The sequence below is a fragment of the Cololabis saira genome, chromosome 3, assembly GCF_033807715.1.
Source record: "Cololabis saira isolate AMF1-May2022 chromosome 3, fColSai1.1, whole genome shotgun sequence".
Taxonomy (NCBI): domain Eukaryota; kingdom Metazoa; phylum Chordata; class Actinopteri; order Beloniformes; family Belonidae; genus Cololabis; species Cololabis saira.
Genome location: NC_084589.1, coordinates 36,016,854 through 36,036,371, shown reverse-complemented (window position 1 = coordinate 36,036,371; position 19,518 = coordinate 36,016,854). Strand labels below are relative to the sequence as shown.

The window sequence follows — 19,518 nt, the reverse complement described above, 5'->3', positions numbered from 1 at the left end:
TAGCTACCTCCACCGTGACGTGCAGCGGGTCCACGATCTGCCAGATCATCAGGGACAGGAAGTCGATGGCCAGCAGGACGCCGACTGTAGCGTAGAGTTTCCACGGCTCCAGGGGTTGCTGGGGGGGGGGCATAATAATCATCATCATCATCTTCCTTATCATCACCATCATCATCATCATCAGCAGCAGCATCACCATCATCATGAGTTGTTTTTTTTAATTTTTTTTATTTTATTTCGGTCCATTTGGATACAACATAATACAACATAAAAAAAAGGTCCAATATATTAAGTGGCACCGAAAAGGTATAGGCTGAAGCCAAGGCTTATTATGCCTACCCTTTTGTGAACCTCGACTCAGGAGGTTTTATACAAAACAAAACTAATAATTTGGGTTCAAACATTGAAAAAGAATGGATATATTGGACAAGTAACAGAGGTATCTAGACAAGACGAAAAAAACAAAGACAAAAACAAAACAAAAAACATACTATAAATTGCAAGGAGTGATAAATTAAGTGGTTCTTGGCAAGAGAAGGTGATGGTGATCATCACCATCACCTTTATCATCATCACTATCTTCATCATCATCATCATCATCTTCATCTCCATCACTTTCATCATCATCATCATCCATCCTCTTCACTATCATCACCATCATCTCCATCATCAACATCACTATCTTCACCATCATCACCGGCCAACAGTGTTGTGTTCACGGGGGGGTCTCCGTTATCGTGAACCCGAGCTGCGATGGAACCCAGCTAAGGACCCCCCTCTTCCCCTCCTCCCTCTCTCCGTACATCTCCCCCACATCCCCCCCCGACTCGCCACGCCGTCTTACTCGCAGCGTCGGCAACAAAGCGGCGGCCACTGGAGCGTGCAGCGACTGAAAGTGGGAAATAAAAAGCAGAAAGAAACTCCACAGTCCCGGCGCCGCTTCGTCTCGAGCTGCATGAAGAATCATTTGAAAAGCAGCCAACCCCCCTCCCTTTGTGAAAGTTTCTTTAAATACACACGCACACACACACACACGGCTCTCTGGCAGATTGCCCTTCTGCGGACATGCAGAGATTTGAAAGTCAACCTGATTCGTTGTGCTCCAGCTCCGGCAGCGAACCCCGAAGGTTGGATTTCCGCGCAGAACCTTAATACTCATCCATATTCATAAATATTCCATAAACGGCTTAATCTCTTATTCTTCTGATTAGGTCTCAGAAATTCCCTCGGCGACCGGCGGCGCCTCGCTGGGCTGCGGGACGTACTCTGTCCTTCGAGGGGACGTTTAAACGCATCTGGATGCAGCACACAAACACAACCACGTGCTTATAAATGCTACAGTATCTGTGCTGAGAATCAGCCGCCGAACACGCCCCTTTACCGCCTCCAACCCCTCGTGAGGGAAGTGCAGCCAGGATTATTGTTCTGAAACCACTGCCTGTGTCTTTCCCTCTTGGTGTTATGTCTTTATAGAGGGTATGCATTGATGTCACTTTCCCCACTGGACCAGCCCCCTTATTCGCTCTGAGTGGCAAAAATGGCTGCAACTAGTGGAGAAGACGGGATAACAGCCGATTATCGGCTTAAAGGGGACCTTTTATGGCATCTAATACCTATTTTAAACAGGCCTTGAATGTCTTAAAAACAAGCTTTTGATTGTTTTTGCTAAATAAATTAGAAATTCAGCCTCTGAGCCATGACTTTATCTTCCCATTTTCTAACCGCATTCTCAATGCAGGATTCTGAGTGGGCGGGGCTATGATAATGAGGCTCTGTGCTGATTGGCTGCCTGACGCGAATGACGCGATACACCGCTACGGAAAAATGGCGGAAGCGGAGTTAGTTGTGAGCGTGGTTTCAGGCATGGGAGGCCAACCTATGTAAATCTGAACGGCTCGTAGAAACCACATCAGACTCATCCGGGCGGCTGTACAGACACTGCAGAATTTGGTTGCTTTCCTCCTTCTCTGAGTTGGCAGGCTGAGGGGAGACCACTTTATATATGTTAAAGCAAGAAAAAACTTGTTTTTCATAATAGGTCCCCTTTAAATTAAAGGCAGTTGGACTTGACAGTGACCCGTACAGTTACCCCAAGAATCAGTGGTCCATGGACGTTAATATTTGGCCACGAATCCAGTTTCCTGATATTTGTATGTACTTAATTTCTACGCCGGGGAAATACATGAAGCAAAGCTTGAAGGCAGACAAAAGTCTTGATGCTTGGTCCTACTTCAAGGCAGGATTTGTTGGTGAAATTAAAGTGATGAGGACACCGAACTTTATGATTTGAGCGTTTAACGTTAGCTACCCAAAAATCCAACATTACCTGATACAAAATGGGAACCGCAAATCCCCTTTTCAGTGCCTGGAATCCAGTTGTTTCTGCGAATTGCAGCGATCCATTTGTCTCTCTTAAGCTTATTTTTCGGCAGTCTGTAAAACTATAACTCCGATTTCATCCTAAATCTATGAGTACAGTTGATCGCACAACAGCGCTTTCCCATTTTAGATGTTTTCCAGTTGCTCAAACTGAAAGTTTACGCTGCCACTCAGTCTTTCTGCCACTCAGTCTTTCTGCCACTCAGTCTTTCTACCACTCAGTGGGCGTAACCCGCTGTGAAGTCGCATCTGTGACGTCATGCATATTCCCTCTATTGGGCTTTTACCCAAAAAAGAAGCGTAGAAGTAAAAAAGTGGACGCCACCTACCTTCTTCTTCTCCTTCTTCTCGTCCTTCTTGGTGAAGAGGGTGTGCACCCACCAGATCTTGGTGAACATGCTGCCGTACGCCAGACTGAAGCCGAGGCCCAGCAGCCAGAGGCGGAACTGCAGGAGGAGGGAGACGAGGACGACAACGTCAGCAACGCAGGGGTTTTCAGAACCAGGGCTGGGGATCGATTCAAATTTCAAGAATCGATTTCCGATTCTTAAGATTCAGAATCGTCTATCAAGATTTGATTCGATCCAATTCCAATATTGATTTGGGTTAGTGTTATTAAAACAGTTTTTTCAGCTGTTGCATGAATTATATGACTATGTAGTTATGCAACATATTAATAACTAGTATTATATTGAGATTCAACAGCAAGTATTGGCAGCTAATGATGATCAGCTCCCAGAATGCTGATATAACTGCTTTCAGAAACATTGTGGGTCAGAATTACCAAACAGATCCAGGGCAGCAAACAGAGACGTATGAAATCGCTTTTATTTTTTCCCACATTCCGTTTAAATTTTTTCCATTTTCTGTCTATTTCGGTTTTAATTTTTGAGAATTTGGTTTTTAGCATTTTATGCAAATGTAACCCCAAGACGGTATATACAGTAGTGAAATATAGACAATTTATGCAATTATAACTGAAAACTTTTTCATACCTTTAAACATATTCAAAGGCAAAAACATGGCACCAGTTATTCTCATGTCCTTTTTTGGGCATAAACAAAAAAATACCAAAAGTTGTAATGTAATGATGAAAAAAAAAAAATCGATCTTTAGACATATGAATCGATTTTTAGGAATTAATATGAGAATCGATTTAGAATTGGAAAATCGTTTTTTTCAACACAGGCCTACTCAGAACCGGAACGGTTCTGAAGTAGAGATCTGGAGCCGCTCTGACGGAGTTCCTGCTGAACGATCCTCCACCTGTCGGGTTCTTACGGGGTTCACCTGTTACCGGGGAAACGGTCGGGACGAGGCGTGCAACGACCCCAGATTAGATCCTGCCCGTGACCCGTGTCTTATCAGGATTTTATTCAAGCTGTTTCTATTTTTTTTTTTTTAATCGGATCCAAAAACATGTAGAGGAGCCATTTTGGTTGCCGTCAACCAATAAGTCTGTCAGCAGCATTTGATCTCGCAGTCTCACAGACAAAGACGGGCGGACAAACGGAGAGGAAGAAAGAAATATCAACTCCTGATCAACTCCTGATCAACTCCTGATCAACTCCTGATCCACTCCTGACCAACTCCTGATCAACTCCTGATCAACTCTTGATCAATTCCTGATCAACTCTTGATCAACTCCTGATCAATTCCTGATCCACTCCTGATCAACACCTGATCAGTTCCTGATCAATTCCTGATCCACTCTTGATCAATTCCTGATCCATTCCTAATCAACACCTGATCAACTCTTGATCAATTCCTGATCAACTCTTGATCAACTCCTGATCCACTCCTGATCAATTCCTGATCCATTCTTGATCAACTCCTGATCAACTATTGATCCACTCCTGATCAACTCCTGATCAATTCCTGATCCATTCCTAATCAACACCAGATCAACTCCTGATCAACATCTGATCAACACCTGATCAGCTCCTGATCCACTCCTGATCCACTCCTGATTGATTCCTGATCAGCTCCTGATTGATTCCTGATCCACTCATTGTCCTGTAAAGGTTTTCCAGGTCTCATCTTGGGCCATGTGGGCCGTACAGGTCCAGGTGTGTCCTCGTGTGGTCCAGCTTGTTCTGGGAACCAGTCCATTGTTGCTCTCCAAGGTGCTGATCGCAGATCAATGATCCCGATGCAGTAAAATCCTGAAGGGACTAAAGTCTAATTTCTAATTAATAATCTACCTTTATTCTCCAAATACCAGAAGTATTGGCCTAATTCTCATTGTATTGTTTTTATTTTGTAAAACATCACATCCATCCATCCATCCATCCATCCATCCATTATTCACTCCATTCATCCATACATCAATCAATCAATTCTTCCATCCATCCATCCATCAATTCTTATATCCATACATCCACCCTTATATATATATCCAACCATCAATTATTCACTCCATCCATCCATCCATCCATCCATCCATCCATCCATCCATCCAGATAAGAATAAAGGTTCAGTGATGGTGGTGTATTGAAGATAGAATCATCACCAGCAGCAGAGAGGAAACAAGACTCAGAGGTCAGACAGATGGCAGGAGCGGGGGAAGAATAAAAAGATGAAAAAACAATCCGGAGCAGAGGGTCAGACTCGGAGCCCTGGAGAAAAGGCAGAACAAAGCAGGAGAGGAAGTAACTGGACGGGGACCAGGAACAGAGAAACGACAGAAATAGAAATCTGCCTCTCGCCTCCGAGACACCAAGACCCGACGAGGGCGACGCAGACGTCGTCCCCGTCCTCCAGAGTCCGCCGTCCTGCTGAAGCGCTGCGACGGTGAGAGAAAGCATGAAGATCCCTGGATGCAACTAACTCTGCATCGTCTAAACCACAACAACAATAAAATGTGATTTAGATGGTAAAGTATTAGAATTGATCACATAATAAATCCCGTTTAGAGCTGCTACATAAAAGACACAAAGTCTGAAGTATGAGCTCCCCTTTGGCCAGAGACAGTCATCAGTTCATATTGTGAGTAATTTACATAAATAAGGTAATAAATAAGTTCATAGTTAATAAAAAGTAAAAATAATTTCATGCTAAAAACGGTTAAAATTATTTGGGTTTAAAAACTAATCAGAGTGTAACATCTTTATGTCAACGGGTCAGAACCGCCCGTCTGCGGTCAGCTTGATGCGTCGTGTTCATCTGTCTGATGGAGATCAGATCAGCATCATTTTACGGTAAATTAAACCAGAAAACACGTTAATTCCCGGAGATTTGTGGCCGTAAATCTAAATATTCAACAGTTTCTGAGGGATCTAATCTAAAGAGAGCGATCAGGCGACAGGAAGAAGACGGGTCGGAGGTTTGCTGCAGGGACGAACATCGTGGAGCTGAAGGTGCTGGAAGTTGCAGACCAGCGTTTAAACTCAAAGATAAAACAATCCATCCCATAATCCATCCAGCATCCATCCATCCATCCATCATCCATCCAGCATCCATCCAACATCCATCCAACATCCATCCAACATCCATTCCATCATCCATCCAACATCCATTCCATCATCCATCCAACATCCATCCAGCATCCATCCATCATCCATCCAGCATCCATCCATCATCCATCCATCATCCATCCCATCATCCATCCAGCATCCATCCAGCATCCATCCCATCATCCATCCAGCATCCATCCAGCATCCATCCCATCATCCATCCAGCATCCATCCCAGCATCCATCCAGCATCCATCCAGCATCCATCCATCATCCATCCATCATCCATCCCATCATCCATCCAGCATCCATCCCAGCATCCATCCCATCATCCATCCAGCATCCATCCCAGCATCCATCCAGCATCCATCCAGCATCCATCCAGCATCCATCCATCATCCATCCATCATCCGTCCATCATCCATCCCATCATCCGTCCCAGCATCCATCCAGCATCCATCCAGCATCCATCCATCATCCATCCATCATCCATCCCATCATCCATCCAGCATCCATCCAGCATCCATCCAGCATCCATCCATCATCCATCCATCATCCGTCCATCATCCATCCCATCATCCATCCATCATCCATCCAGCATCCATCCAGCATCCATCCAGCATCCATCCATCATCCGTCCATCATCCATCCCATCATCCGTCCCAGCATCCATCCAGCATCCATCCGGCATCCGTCCCATAATCCATCCAGCATCCACCCCAGCATCCATCCATCCATCATCCATCCTTCTCTGCAGTGTTTCCACTAACTGGAGATGGGTGATGTTTTTCCTGACAGAGTTGTTCATTAGGGAAACACCGCCCGTCTGCGGTCAGCTTGATGTGTCGTGTTCATCTGTCTGATGGAGATCAGATCAGCATCATTTTACGGTAAATTAAACCAGAAAACACGTTAATTCCCAGAGATTTGTGGCTGTAAATCTAAATATTCAACAGTTTCTGAGGGATCTAATCTAAAGAGAGCGATCAGGCGACAGGAAGGCGACGGGTCGGAGGTTTGCTGCAGGAACGAACATCGTGGAGCCCCAAGGTGCTGGAAGTTGCAGACCAGCGTTTAAACTCAAAGAGAATACAATCCATCCCATAATCCATCAAGCATCCATCCATCCATCCATCATCCATCCATCATCCATCCAGCATCCATCCCATCATCCATCCCATCATCCATCCCAACATCCATCCAGCATCCAACCATCATCCATCCATCATCCATCCAGCATCCATCCCATAATCCATCCCAACATCCATCCAACATCCATCCATCATCCATCCATCATCCATCCAGCATCCATCCATCATCCATCCATCATCCATCCATCATCCATCCATCATCCATCCCATCATCCATCCAGCATCCATCCCATCATCCATCCAGCATCCATCCAGCATCCATCCCATCATCCATCCAGCATCCATCCATCATCCATCCATCATCCATCCATCATCCATCCATCATCCATCCAGCATCCATCCCATCATCCATCCAGCATCCATCCCATCATCCATCCCATCATCCATCCCAACATCCATCCAGCATCCAACCATCATCCATCCATCATCCATCCAGCATCCATCCCATAATCCATCCAGCATCCATCCAGCATCCATCCCATCATCCATCCAGCATCCATCCAGCATCCATCCCATCATCCATCCAGCATCCATCCATCCATCCATCATCCATCCATCATCCATCCAGCATCCATCCCATCATCCATCCCATCATCCATCCCAACATCCATCCAGCATCCAACCATCATCCATCCATCATCCATCCAGCATCCATCCCATAATCCATCCCAACATCCATCCAACATCCATCCATCATCCATCCATCATCCATCCAGCATCCATCCATCATCCATCCATCATCCATCCATCATCCATCCATCATCCATCCCATCATCCATCCAGCATCCATCCCATCATCCATCCAGCATCCATCCAGCATCCATCCCATCATCCATCCAGCATCCATCCATCATCCATCCATCATCCATCCATCATCCATCCATCATCCATCCAGCATCCATCCCATCATCCATCCAGCATCCATCCCATCATCCATCCCATCATCCATCCCAACATCCATCCAGCATCCAACCATCATCCATCCATCATCCATCCAGCATCCATCCCATAATCCATCCAGCATCCATCCAGCATCCATCCCATCATCCATCCAGCATCCATCCAGCATCCATCCCATCATCCATCCAGCATCCATCCATCATCCATCCATCATCCATCCATCATCCATCCATCATCCATCCAGCATCCATCCCATCATCCATCCAGCATCCATCCCATCATCCATCCCATCATCCATCCCAACATCCATCCAGCATCCAACCATCATCCATCCATCATCCATCCAGCATCCATCCCATAATCCATCCCATCATCCATCCCAACATCCATCCAGCATCCAACCATCATCCATCCATCATCCATCCAGCATCCATCCCATAATCCATCCCATCATCCATCCCATCATCCATCCCAACATCCATCCAGCATCCAACCATCATCCATCCATCATCCATCCAGCATCCATCCCATAATCCATCCCAACATCCATCCAACATCCATCCATCATCCATCCATCATCCATCCAGCATCCATCCCATCATCCATCCAGCATCCATCCAGCATCCATCCCATCATCCATCCAGCATCCATCCAGCATCCATCCCATCATCCATCCAGCATCCATCCAGCATCCATCCATCATCCATCCATCATCCATCCCATCATCCATCCAGCATCCATCCATCATCCATCCCATCATCCATCCAACATCCATCCCATCATCCATCCAGCATCCATCCCATCATCCATCCAGCATCCATCCAGCATCCATCCATCATCCATCCATCATCCATCCATCATCCATCCATCATCCATCCATCATCCATCCATCATCCATCCATCATCCATCCATCATCCATCCATCATCCATCCAGCATCCATCCATCATCCATCCAGCATCCATCCCATCATCCATCCCATCATCCATCAATCATCCATCCATCATCCATCCATCATCCATCCATCCATCCATCCAGCATCCATCCTTCTCTGCAGTGTTTCCACAAACTGAAGAGGAGGAGGATGCTTTTCCTGACAGAGTTGCTCATTAGGGAAACATCCAGGACACCAGCAGCCTTCAGCACTGCAGGTAATAAAACTGACCTGACAGGTACATTTCTGCTTGAAAACTCCTCCATCTATTGATTATTTGTTTGTTTTTTTATTTAAAATGAGACAGTTAGAAGCTGTGGAACAATGTTCAGTGAAAGAACCAAGTGTTTTCCTGGTGCCCTGCAGACCCAGACGGCTCGGTCACGTCTCCGTCACCTCGTCTCTTTCTAAGTCGTACGTCTTTGTCCACCAAACAAACCTCGCGGCTACGCTGCCGTGGCTCCTGGGCTTTAAGGATATCAGCCGCAGCTGCAGCTGCTCCGTCAATGTGACCTTGTGGTGGTGGAGGTGGGTGGGGGGGGGGGCTGGAGACAGATGGATGATGGACTGATAGACGGAGCACTGAGATGCTTCCCAGCAGCTTTCATGGGTGTTTTCCAGGAAGACACTAGAAACTGCATCTGCTATCAGCTCCATCACATCGTTTCTGTTGATTATTGTGATACAGATGAAGATCGAGATTCATTTTATGGCGAATCAATGCAGAAAATCGCTTAACTCCGAGAGGTTCGTGTGCCTTTCCTGGCCACAGAGTTGGAGCGACGAAGGTTGCCGAGGCAGAGCGAGGACACCGATCACGGCGAGTGTTTGACAGATATCTAAGTGGAGGTTTGGTCGCCTGTTCATCACCTCCGGTCACGGCTCGGCCGCCCGGCTGCTCTCAATCAATCACACCATGTCATTATCTTAACGAATTCCTGCTTAACCACGAAAACAAAAGTACTGAGGCCCCGATTCTTCCAGGTGGACCTGACGGGTCGGACCAATCCGAACACCTCCACCTGTGATAAACAGGATCTCTGCTACTGCATCTGATGAACCGAGGGTTTCCAACCGTCCCTTGAAAAACGGAATCGTCCCGTATTTATAAACTAAAGTACGTCCCATATGGAGCTGAAAAGGGACGCACTTTGTCCCGTATTACTGTGAGAGTCAAAAAATAGTCATAAAATGCCAATGGAAAATGGCATTGAGCTGTTAAGTTCATATGTTAGTTTTTTCTGTTTTACAGTCATGGCCTTTGAGGCACAAATACGTTTACAAGTTTTCTACAGACTTTCTGTTTGCACTTTGGTTATTGCACTAAAAATGTGCACTATTACAGAATGGATGTTCTGCTTTCTTTCTATTGCTAATATATTCATTTTATACAATTTTAAGTCAAGCAGGACAGGCTTCTGTTTAAGAAAGATACTTATTTTTTTCAGTTCATTTTGTTATTTTGTATTAAAGTGAATTGCTGGATAATAATTAGTGTTCCATGTGTTCATGGCATTCAAAAATATACATCTAATTCAATTCAGGTTCGAGTCAAATAGTTAACCCCCCCCGCCCCCCGTTACCTGGCAGACGACGGGGAACTGCGATCTGTGGACGTGGTGACCATCGATCCCCAGCGGGAAGACGGCGGCCAGCGCCATCATGCAGCCCACCGCCGTCATGTTGTTCAGGTACGGCTGCGAGTTCTGGATGTAGCTGCAGGAGAGGAAGACAGGAGGGGAGAAGGCAAGTTTATTTGTGTAGCTCAATTCAACACAAGGTCATTCAAAGTGCTTTACATCAACATTAAAAGCAGCAAGACATAATTGAAAAGTAAATAACAAATTAGTTTAGTTTAGTGGTCCTTTCAATTTCCACAACACAAATAACCCAAAGTACAAGTGTAAATCGTCAGTGTAATACAAAAAAATATAATTTTTTGGTGTATATATATATATATATATATATAAATACATACAATTTTAACTAAGAACCAAGGACCAAAATGTATGGACTGAAGCCTAATCTTATGACGCCTACCCTTTTCACAAAAAAATGTTAGCTTTTATAAACTATTGCATTTAGGATTTAGTGAATGAAACAAAATACATAAATAAAGCCATATGAGAAGTAGCCCGAGTATAAACCAAATAACTGTACACAGACATACAGCATATTCCACATGTCATTACTAAATATCATTCCATACAGTATATATATAAGTACATACATACACATACCTACACATATACATACATGCATATATATATATATATATATATATATATATATATATATATATATATATATATATATACACACACACACACACATATACATATATATATATAGACATACACACACACATACATGCGCATATATACATACATACACATGTCCATAGGTACATGCCTATGTGTATTATACCAATGTTTTATATGTATTCATCATTTTGTATTTATAGGTGCTTTTGAATTGTAATAACGTGCTACACATTTTCATTTCTGTATCTAAGCTGTTCCACAGATTAACTCCTGTCACTGAGATGCTTCGGTGTTTAACGTTGGTTCTTGCCTTTCTTTCCTGAACATAAATGTTCCCCTGAGTTCATACTGGCTAACTCTGCTTTGGAAGATCTTCTGAATACTGTCAGGAAGTGTTTTATTTTGATTTTAAACATACATTGCGCTGTTTTAAGGTCCACTAAATCCTTGAATTTAAGCACATTTGAATCTATGAATAATCTATTTGTTGGTTCTCGATAATCGGCTTTGTTTATAACTCTAATGGCTCTTTTTTGTAAGATAAAAATCGGGTCTGTGATTGTTCTGTATGTATTTCCCCAGATTTCCACACAATAAGTGATGAATGGGACAATTTAGCAAATGTATAACATATTCAGGGAGTCATGAGTGAGTAAATAAATAAGAATAAAATAAAAGAAAATAATAAGAAAAGAGGTAAAATAATAAAAAGCACAAGTACAGCAGGTACACATCTCATTCTTACAATGGCAAGAATTACGTTTCTATACGGCAAAACGTACAAAGACCGGGTCAAATACAGTATTACAAAAGTAATCTGTAACAATTCGTGCGGTGAATTAAACCAATTTGACAATTCTTTGCCACAATGCCTGTTTCCAGGTCTTATTTCACACAACTGACGAGAATGACGTTTCTATACGGTCAAAACGTACAAAGACCGGGTCAAATACAGTCAAATACTGTCAACCTGGGGAACCTGGGAGCAAACGTCACCCACGGCTTTTGATTTTACACACTTTACACGGTTCTGTTCTGTCTTTCGTCGCGCTGAGGAACAGGTCCAAATGTGGAAACGCCGCGGGACGCCTCCTTTGAAGTGTGATTTCCAGCCACAGCTCTAATTAGTGTCGACAGAAGGCGACGTCCTGCCGCCTGAGCGCCGGCAACAGTTTCAGGTGGAAAACCCGGAGAGGAGCCGCTCCAGGTGGACAGAACCGACACCGTCACCCCCCAACCTGCGCGGCGGACACCTGTTGACTCGTCCCCGTCATTAGCCGAGTACAGGAGACTTGCTTTTGTGTTTTTTTGGAGCCTTAAATTCCTTTTTTTTTGTGATCAACTGTTTTTTGATTATTTTGTTGATGCATACAATTAAATGGACGCAATTGTATAGCAAAAATAGCGTCCAATAACACAACAACATGACAAAACAAGCAAGACAAGAAAGCAACAAAAAAAAAGAAAAAAAAATTTGATAAATGTTCAGTCATTATTCAGTTCTTTACGTTTTCCAATGGCATGTGTCCATATTTTTAATGTCCTGGGTCCCGCGCCATGAATTCTTGCCACTGCAAGTTCCATATGTAGAATGTTGGAGCCTTAAATTCCTGATTAGGGATTATGGGAATCGAGAAGCAGTTCTTGTTCAGAACCAGTCCCCAGAGTTTCAATTCCTTGGGATCGTTTGCAAAATTTGCAAAAAATTCCCTTTTCGACTCAGTGAGTACGAATGAAGTCAGCACACACGTTGCTAAGCAACGTGCGTAAGCCAGCAGTCAATAGTAGACACGGAGCCCAAGCGATAGAAACGCTCAAAATTCTGGTTACATTTCAGTAAAAAAGAGGACAACACGGAAACCTGCAATACTTGCCAAGTGGTTATATCGTCCAAGGGAAAAAATACTATCAACATGCTAAAACATTTGCGCAAACAGCAACCAATAACAATCAATAAATGTCGTGTTTTCAATCTTCTCCGGACTAACTTGAGTAATTCTCAACCCAGCAGCAACGTTAGCATGTCCTCGGCTAATGATACTGCAGGTAACTAATTAACTAAAGAACACTTCCTGATATATTAGTCCCATTTGCTTCATTGTTGTCCTTTTTTCTCCAAATGAGAATCAATAAGGGAATCGATAAAGAACCGGATCGTTAAGCAGAATCGAAAATGGAATTGGAATCCTAAAAATCTTATCAATTCCCATCCCTTTTCCTGATAATGATAAAGTTATCCAGGTTATCGGAAAGACTTGTTGTCAAACCCACCCTCCATGATTTCATACATGACTTCACACATGAACTTCAGACATGACTTCATTCATGATTTCTTTCATGATTTCATTAATTATTTTATCCATGACTTCATTCATGACTTCATACATGATTTAATTCATGATGTCACCCAGGATTTCATTCATGATTTCATCCATGACTTCATCCATGATTTCATCCATGACTTCATTCATGATTTCATTCATGATTTCATCCATGACTTCATCCATGATTTCATCCATGACTTCATTCATGATTTCATCCATGACTTCAGACATGTCATCCATGATTTTTTCATGATTCCATTCATGATTTCATACATGTGTTATATTGATGCCCACTGAGGCAACCAGGTCAGTTTAACGCTTATTTTAAGAAATAAAAGGCTTGAAATTATATTCTGAGGTGGAAAATTGTACCATCAGTGAGCGAGTGGACAAGGAACTTAAAGAGTCTGTCATTAAATTGAAAGATAAACAGGGTAAATAAAGAAGAGATTTTGCAGAAAAATGGAGGGGCGGATGTAGGAAGAGTTTAGGAGGGGGATGGAGAAGTAATGGAGGAGACCTCTCAGAACACGACGGGCTCCGTCACCCAGCCCTCATTCTGCAGAATGAGGGCTGTGGCGCCCAGGAGGCAGGAACCTGGAGAGAGGAACCTGGAGGCAGGAACCTGGAGAGAGGAACCTGGAGGCAGGAACCTGGAGGCAGGAACCTGGAGGCAGGAACCTGGAGGCAGGAACCTGGAGGCAGGAACCTGGAGGCAGGAACCTGGAGAGAGGAACCTGGAGGCAGGAACCTGGAGAGAGGAACCTGGAGGCAGGAACCTGGAGGCAGGAACCAGGGGGCAGGAACCAGGGGGCAGGAACCTGGAGGCAGGAACCTGGAGGCAGGAACCTGGAGGCAGGAACCTGGAGGCAGGAACCTGGAGGCAGGAACCTGGAGAGAGGAACCTGGAGAGAGGAACCTGGAGGCAGGAACCTGGAGGCAGGAACCTGGAGGCAGGAACCTGGAGGCAGGAACCTGGAGAGAGGAACCTGGAGAGAGGAACCTGGAGGCAGGAACCTGGAGGCAGGAACCTGGAGGCAGGAACCTGGAGGCAGGAACCTGGAGGCAGGAACCTGGAGAGAGGAACCTGGAGAGAGGAACCTGGAGAGAGGAACCTGGAGGCAGGAACCTGGAGGCAGGAACCTGGAGGCAGGAACCTGGAGGCAGGAACCTGGAGGACTCGGCTGCACCACCATCTCTGGGGAACTCGCTGCGGGGGGGAACCCTGCTTTCCTGGCGTGAATGAGGTTACTGGTGACATTAGGAACTTGTCGTTGAGCGCGGGCCAAAGTGTAAAGAGAGGGACTAGAAGTTGCGCCTTCGTGACATCATCGTGGCATCACCGTGGTAACACCGTGGCAACACCGTCCTCCTTCCCCACTGTTCTCTTTCCTCCTCTCGGATGCGGATGTCATCACCGCGGCTGACGGCGCTCCGCTCCTCTGATGGGCAGGTTTTCCCGGCTAATCCCTCCTCGTCGCCGCTCGTCTCAGATCTCCGACCTGTCGAGGCAGATGGCAGCCGTCCCCGAGTCTGGCTCTGCTGGAGGTTTCTTCCTGTTAATTAGGTTGGGTTTTTTTCCCTTCTTCACCGTCGCCTCATGGTTGCTCGGGATGGGGGAGTGCAACGTGAGGCAATCTGTTGCGTTCGTTAGCACCGCTGCGTTGTTTTTTATTGAACCACTATTGAATGCATTTTAAATCTGGACTCTGGTGGAAAAGATGGATTAGAACAGTGTTTCTCAATCCTGGTCCTCGTGGCCCCCTGTCCTGCATGTTTTAGATGCTACCCTGCTTCAGCACACCGTGATAAAGGTACCTGTGTCATCAACAGAGTTGGGCAGACCTTGGTGACAAGCTAATGAGGACCTTTAATTAGAATCAGGTGTGTTGATGCAGGAAAACATCTAAAACATGCAGGACAGGGGCCCACGAGGACCAGGATTGAGAAACACTGGATTAGAACTAAATTTGCGAGTTTCACTGAAATTAAATATGTCTGACCTCGGATGTGATGTCACTGTCTCACTTTTGAAGCGTCTTTCCGTCAACAATAGTTTTCATATCAAATGCACATCGTGTAAGACATGAAAATAAAATTAGACGTTTCCATGGTAATACCCAGTCCAACACCCTTCATCTGTAGTTTTTGGGTGTTCTTAAATGGTATTTTAGAGTTTTATGAGAACTACAAAACTAAATCCTGCCTTCAGGGTGTCACAAACATTTGGGCATTATTTATAAAATAAAACCTCTAAGCTATGTTTTGTAGCCACAGCTGCTCTGGGGCAGACTGACGGAAGCGTGGCTGCCATATCGCGCCAAACGGCCCCTCCGACCACCACCAACATTCATACACATTCACACAATCTGGATGCAGCAAAGCATCATGGGTCTGAGGAGGAGACATCCTGTCTTTTAGAGATGTGTCCACGGAGGAGCTACGTGGACCAAGTCCTATTAGAGCAAATACCTTGTTGTCTCAGGCTTCAACTTTCACGCCAATGCAGCAACGTAACTGACGTTTGCAGTGACGTAATGACGTGGCTCCCCTTAACACCGAGCTGTGGAAAATCAAACCGGTTCTCAGCTGGTTCCTAGTTGAATGAGTTGGGAACCAGAACCAGCACTGGAACCAGTTTGATGGAAAAAGGGTAAAAGTGTGACAGAGAGCAGCTCTGTCTGGACAGATGGTCCTCCTCCGCTCTTCTGTTACGTGTTACGCGCTGCTTCACCTGTCGCTCTCTCAGGTCAGCTGATCAGAGTCTCCTCGCTGGACCCAGATCCAGGTGGAGGCTCAGAGGGGACAGAAGCTCCTAAAAACCTGCTTCTACTCACTGCCGTTCCACTCAGTACGAGACATTGGTTTGTTGTTGTTGCCTCTTCAGCCTTTTTGTTCCTGAATTTTATCGTTTTTATTTGGTTTCTACAGTTCGTGTTTCACTTTTATTCAGCTATGATTGTGTGAAGGTGCTTTGTTAATAAAGTTGGTGACGTAACAATGCTTCTTTGTTAAAGCGCTCGAGAGCCGGAAAAGAAGTGGTTCGCTGTGAAGAATCTCCACCAGGATTCACAGACAGGCATGATTTCATCCATGATTTCATCCATGATTTCAGACATGTCATACATGATTTCATTCATGATGTCATCCATGATTTCATTCATGATTTCATCCATGATGTCATCCATGATTTCATTCATGATTTCATCCATGATGTCATCCATGATTTCATCCATGATTTCAGACATGTCATAATGATTTCATCCATGATGTCATCCATGATTTCATTCATGATTTCATCAATGATGTTATCCATGATTTCATTCATGATTTCATCCATGATGTCATCCATGATTTCATTCATGATTTCATCCATGATGTCATCCATGATTTCATTCATGATTTCATCCATGACTTCATACATGATTTCATCCATGATTTCACATATGACTTCAGACATGATTTCATACACGACTTCAGACATGATTTCATACACGACTTCATAGATATAGTAATTTCATTAATGATTTCATACTTGTGTTATATTGATTCCCACTGAGGCAGCCAGGTCAGTTTAACACTTTAAGAAAAAAAGGCTTGAAATTATATTCTGAGGCGGAAAATTCAGTGAGTGAGTGGACAAGGAACCTAAGGAGTCTGTCATTAAATTGAAAGATAAATAAGTAAATAAAGAAGAGATGCTGCAGAAAAATGGAGGGAGGGATGCAGGAAGAGTTCAGGAGGGTGATGGAGCCGGGATGGAGGAGACCTCTCAGAACACGACGGGCTCCGTCACCCAGCAACCGCGGCTCGGAGGGAGAGGCGGGACGACAAAGCCGAGCAGCGAGGGGATAACGAGGCTCGGGTGGAAACAATGTGGGCAGGAAGACGAGGGAAGGAAACAGAGACGTTAGCTCCCCAAAATAAGTCAGGAGACAACTAAACCCAAAACACCAAAAGCAAAAGCAGCGAACGCAGGGAAGCATGACTGAAACGAAACCGGAGCCAAAGATCACGACACGAACAGGAAGTACACGACTGCACCAGGCTGAACTTCTGTCTAATTACGGATTTAACCAAATACTTCCAACTTCTGGCACAAATACGTGAATCCAGCTTAACTGTCGTCGTGTGCTGATGAGGACGAAGAAGCTGCCCGCTAATTTGTGCAAATCGATTCTTAAGCTCTTTTAAAGTCTTAAGCAGCTTATCATTCACATTTCCCTGCCTCCATCTCTGAAATCAAAGGAAAACTTTTGTCCCCAACGCTCCAGCGTGACGGTGGCGTTTGATGTTTAAGAACGGCACTTCCACTTCAGACAAAAGCGGGGAAATTAATTAAACAAAAAGTAATTCATCCGTCTTCTATCAGGTGTGTTCAGCCGCCTGAGACAGATGTTTACCTGCGGCACCAAAGTCCTGATTTTAAACTACTCTTCACAACACTTGTGCGCCAGTTGATCTGCAGCCCGAGGTCGCGCGCTGAGTCGGCAAACACAGGTGATGTAAGAGGACCAGGATCCATCACCTGAACCCGCTCGTTCAGGGGTCGGGGGTCACGTTCACTTCGTTCTGCCGTTCTTCTTTGGCCCATATCTGATTTCCTTTTTTCTTTTTGGCGTCTGAGCAGCTGAAGTGACCCGGGTCACCTGAACCAGAACCTGACGTCACTGTTACGGGATTAATGTAAAAAATTCTTCGTTTGTAAGGCAAGGCAAGGCAGGTTTATTTGTATAGCACAATTCAACACGAGGTAGTTCAAACCGCGCGAAGTTACACTAGTGATGGATAAGCCCTGAATGCAGGCATTGTGACGTAGAATTGTCAAATTGGTTTAATTCACCGTACGAATTAGATTACTTTTGTAATACTGTATTTGACCCGGTCTTTGTACCTCTCTTCTCCATTTCCATTTTTATTTATTATAAATATCTCATAGCTATCGTTTTTATCCATCGTTCCTGTAGTTTCTTGTGCCGGCCCCCCTTTTTTCTCTTTTGTGCATGTTTGCAGGCCGGAGCCTCGGGAGCTGCGTTCTGGCCTGCGGTCCCGGTCCCCCCCCCATCCCCGGTCATCCCATTGCTGCCTCCACCTGCCTACGTGGATGACTGCTGTGTGCTGCTGACGCCCCCGACTCCCCCAGTCTGGCCTTCGGCAGGAGGGTCCCCCCTTATGATCCTGGTCCTGCTCAAGGTTTCTTCCCTCCTAAAGGGGAGTTTTTCCTTGCCACTGTTTGACTTAAGGCTTTTCTCCCACTATGGGAGTTTTTACCTGCTATTGTTTATGTAATAATTGCTCAGGGGTTTATGTTTATGTTCTGGATCTCTGGAAAGCGTCTAGAGACAACATCTGTTGTATTAGACGCTATACAAATAAAATTGAATTGAATTGAATTGAATGAGATGTACCTGCTGTACTCTACTGCCCTTACTTTTTAACAACTTGTGCTTTTTATTATTTTACCTCTTTTCTTATCATTTTATTTCATTTGATTTGTTATTTACTGTTTAATTGTGTCTTGCCGCTTTTAATGTTGATGTAAAGCTCTTTGAATTACCTTGTGTTGAATTGTGCTATACAAATAAACCTTTCCTTGCCTTTCTGCTGAGAAACTCTACATGTATGAATATAACGGATTGTAAAACATTCACGCTCTCCAGCCCTTGAAGCTGCAGGCTGGTTTACTTGTTTATTTATTTATTTTTCATTTCCACTCTTTGAAAAGGCCAGATATCTCCTCGGTGGGAGCTTCCCGACTCTCCGGGGAGAGGGACGACCTTGGGCTCTGCGGATACGAGACATGTGAGGGAATTATGAACTACAACACAATTAACAAAACCCTGAGCGAGAACTGACATTTTTTAATTCCACTTCATTAAAACTCTTAATTAGAGCGAAAATATTAAGCAGCTAATAAAGAGTCCTGCAACTCTTAATGAAGTCAACATGTGAACTGTGGTCTCTGCTCGTCAGACACAAACGTTGAGGGGTTTTTTAACATCTGGAAGCTGGACGGACTGAAACTTGTGCCTCCAGCTGCTCCTTCACTTCTCCTTCACTTCTCCTCTAGTTGAAACTTGTTTTTCAGGTTCAAACATGTTCAGCTGTTAATG

At 44.6% G+C, this 19,518-nt stretch overlaps 1 protein-coding gene across 2 annotated transcripts in view; it reads right to left on the bottom strand.

Annotated features, from left to right (window-relative positions):
- Positions 1 to 19,518, bottom strand: part of gabbr1a (gamma-aminobutyric acid (GABA) B receptor, 1a) — a 163,155-nt gene that overhangs the window by 13,055 nt on the left and 130,582 nt on the right. For both annotated transcript variants that reach the window (XM_061718519.1, XM_061718520.1), the window contains exons 17-19: positions 10,401 to 10,533; positions 2,709 to 2,825; positions 8 to 118 (exon numbers count right to left, since the gene is read on the bottom strand). In XM_061718519.1, the coding sequence (XP_061574503.1) occupies positions 8 to 118; positions 2,709 to 2,825; positions 10,401 to 10,533 (361 nt within the window). The remainder of the gene's footprint in view (positions 1 to 7; positions 119 to 2,708; positions 2,826 to 10,400; positions 10,534 to 19,518) is intronic.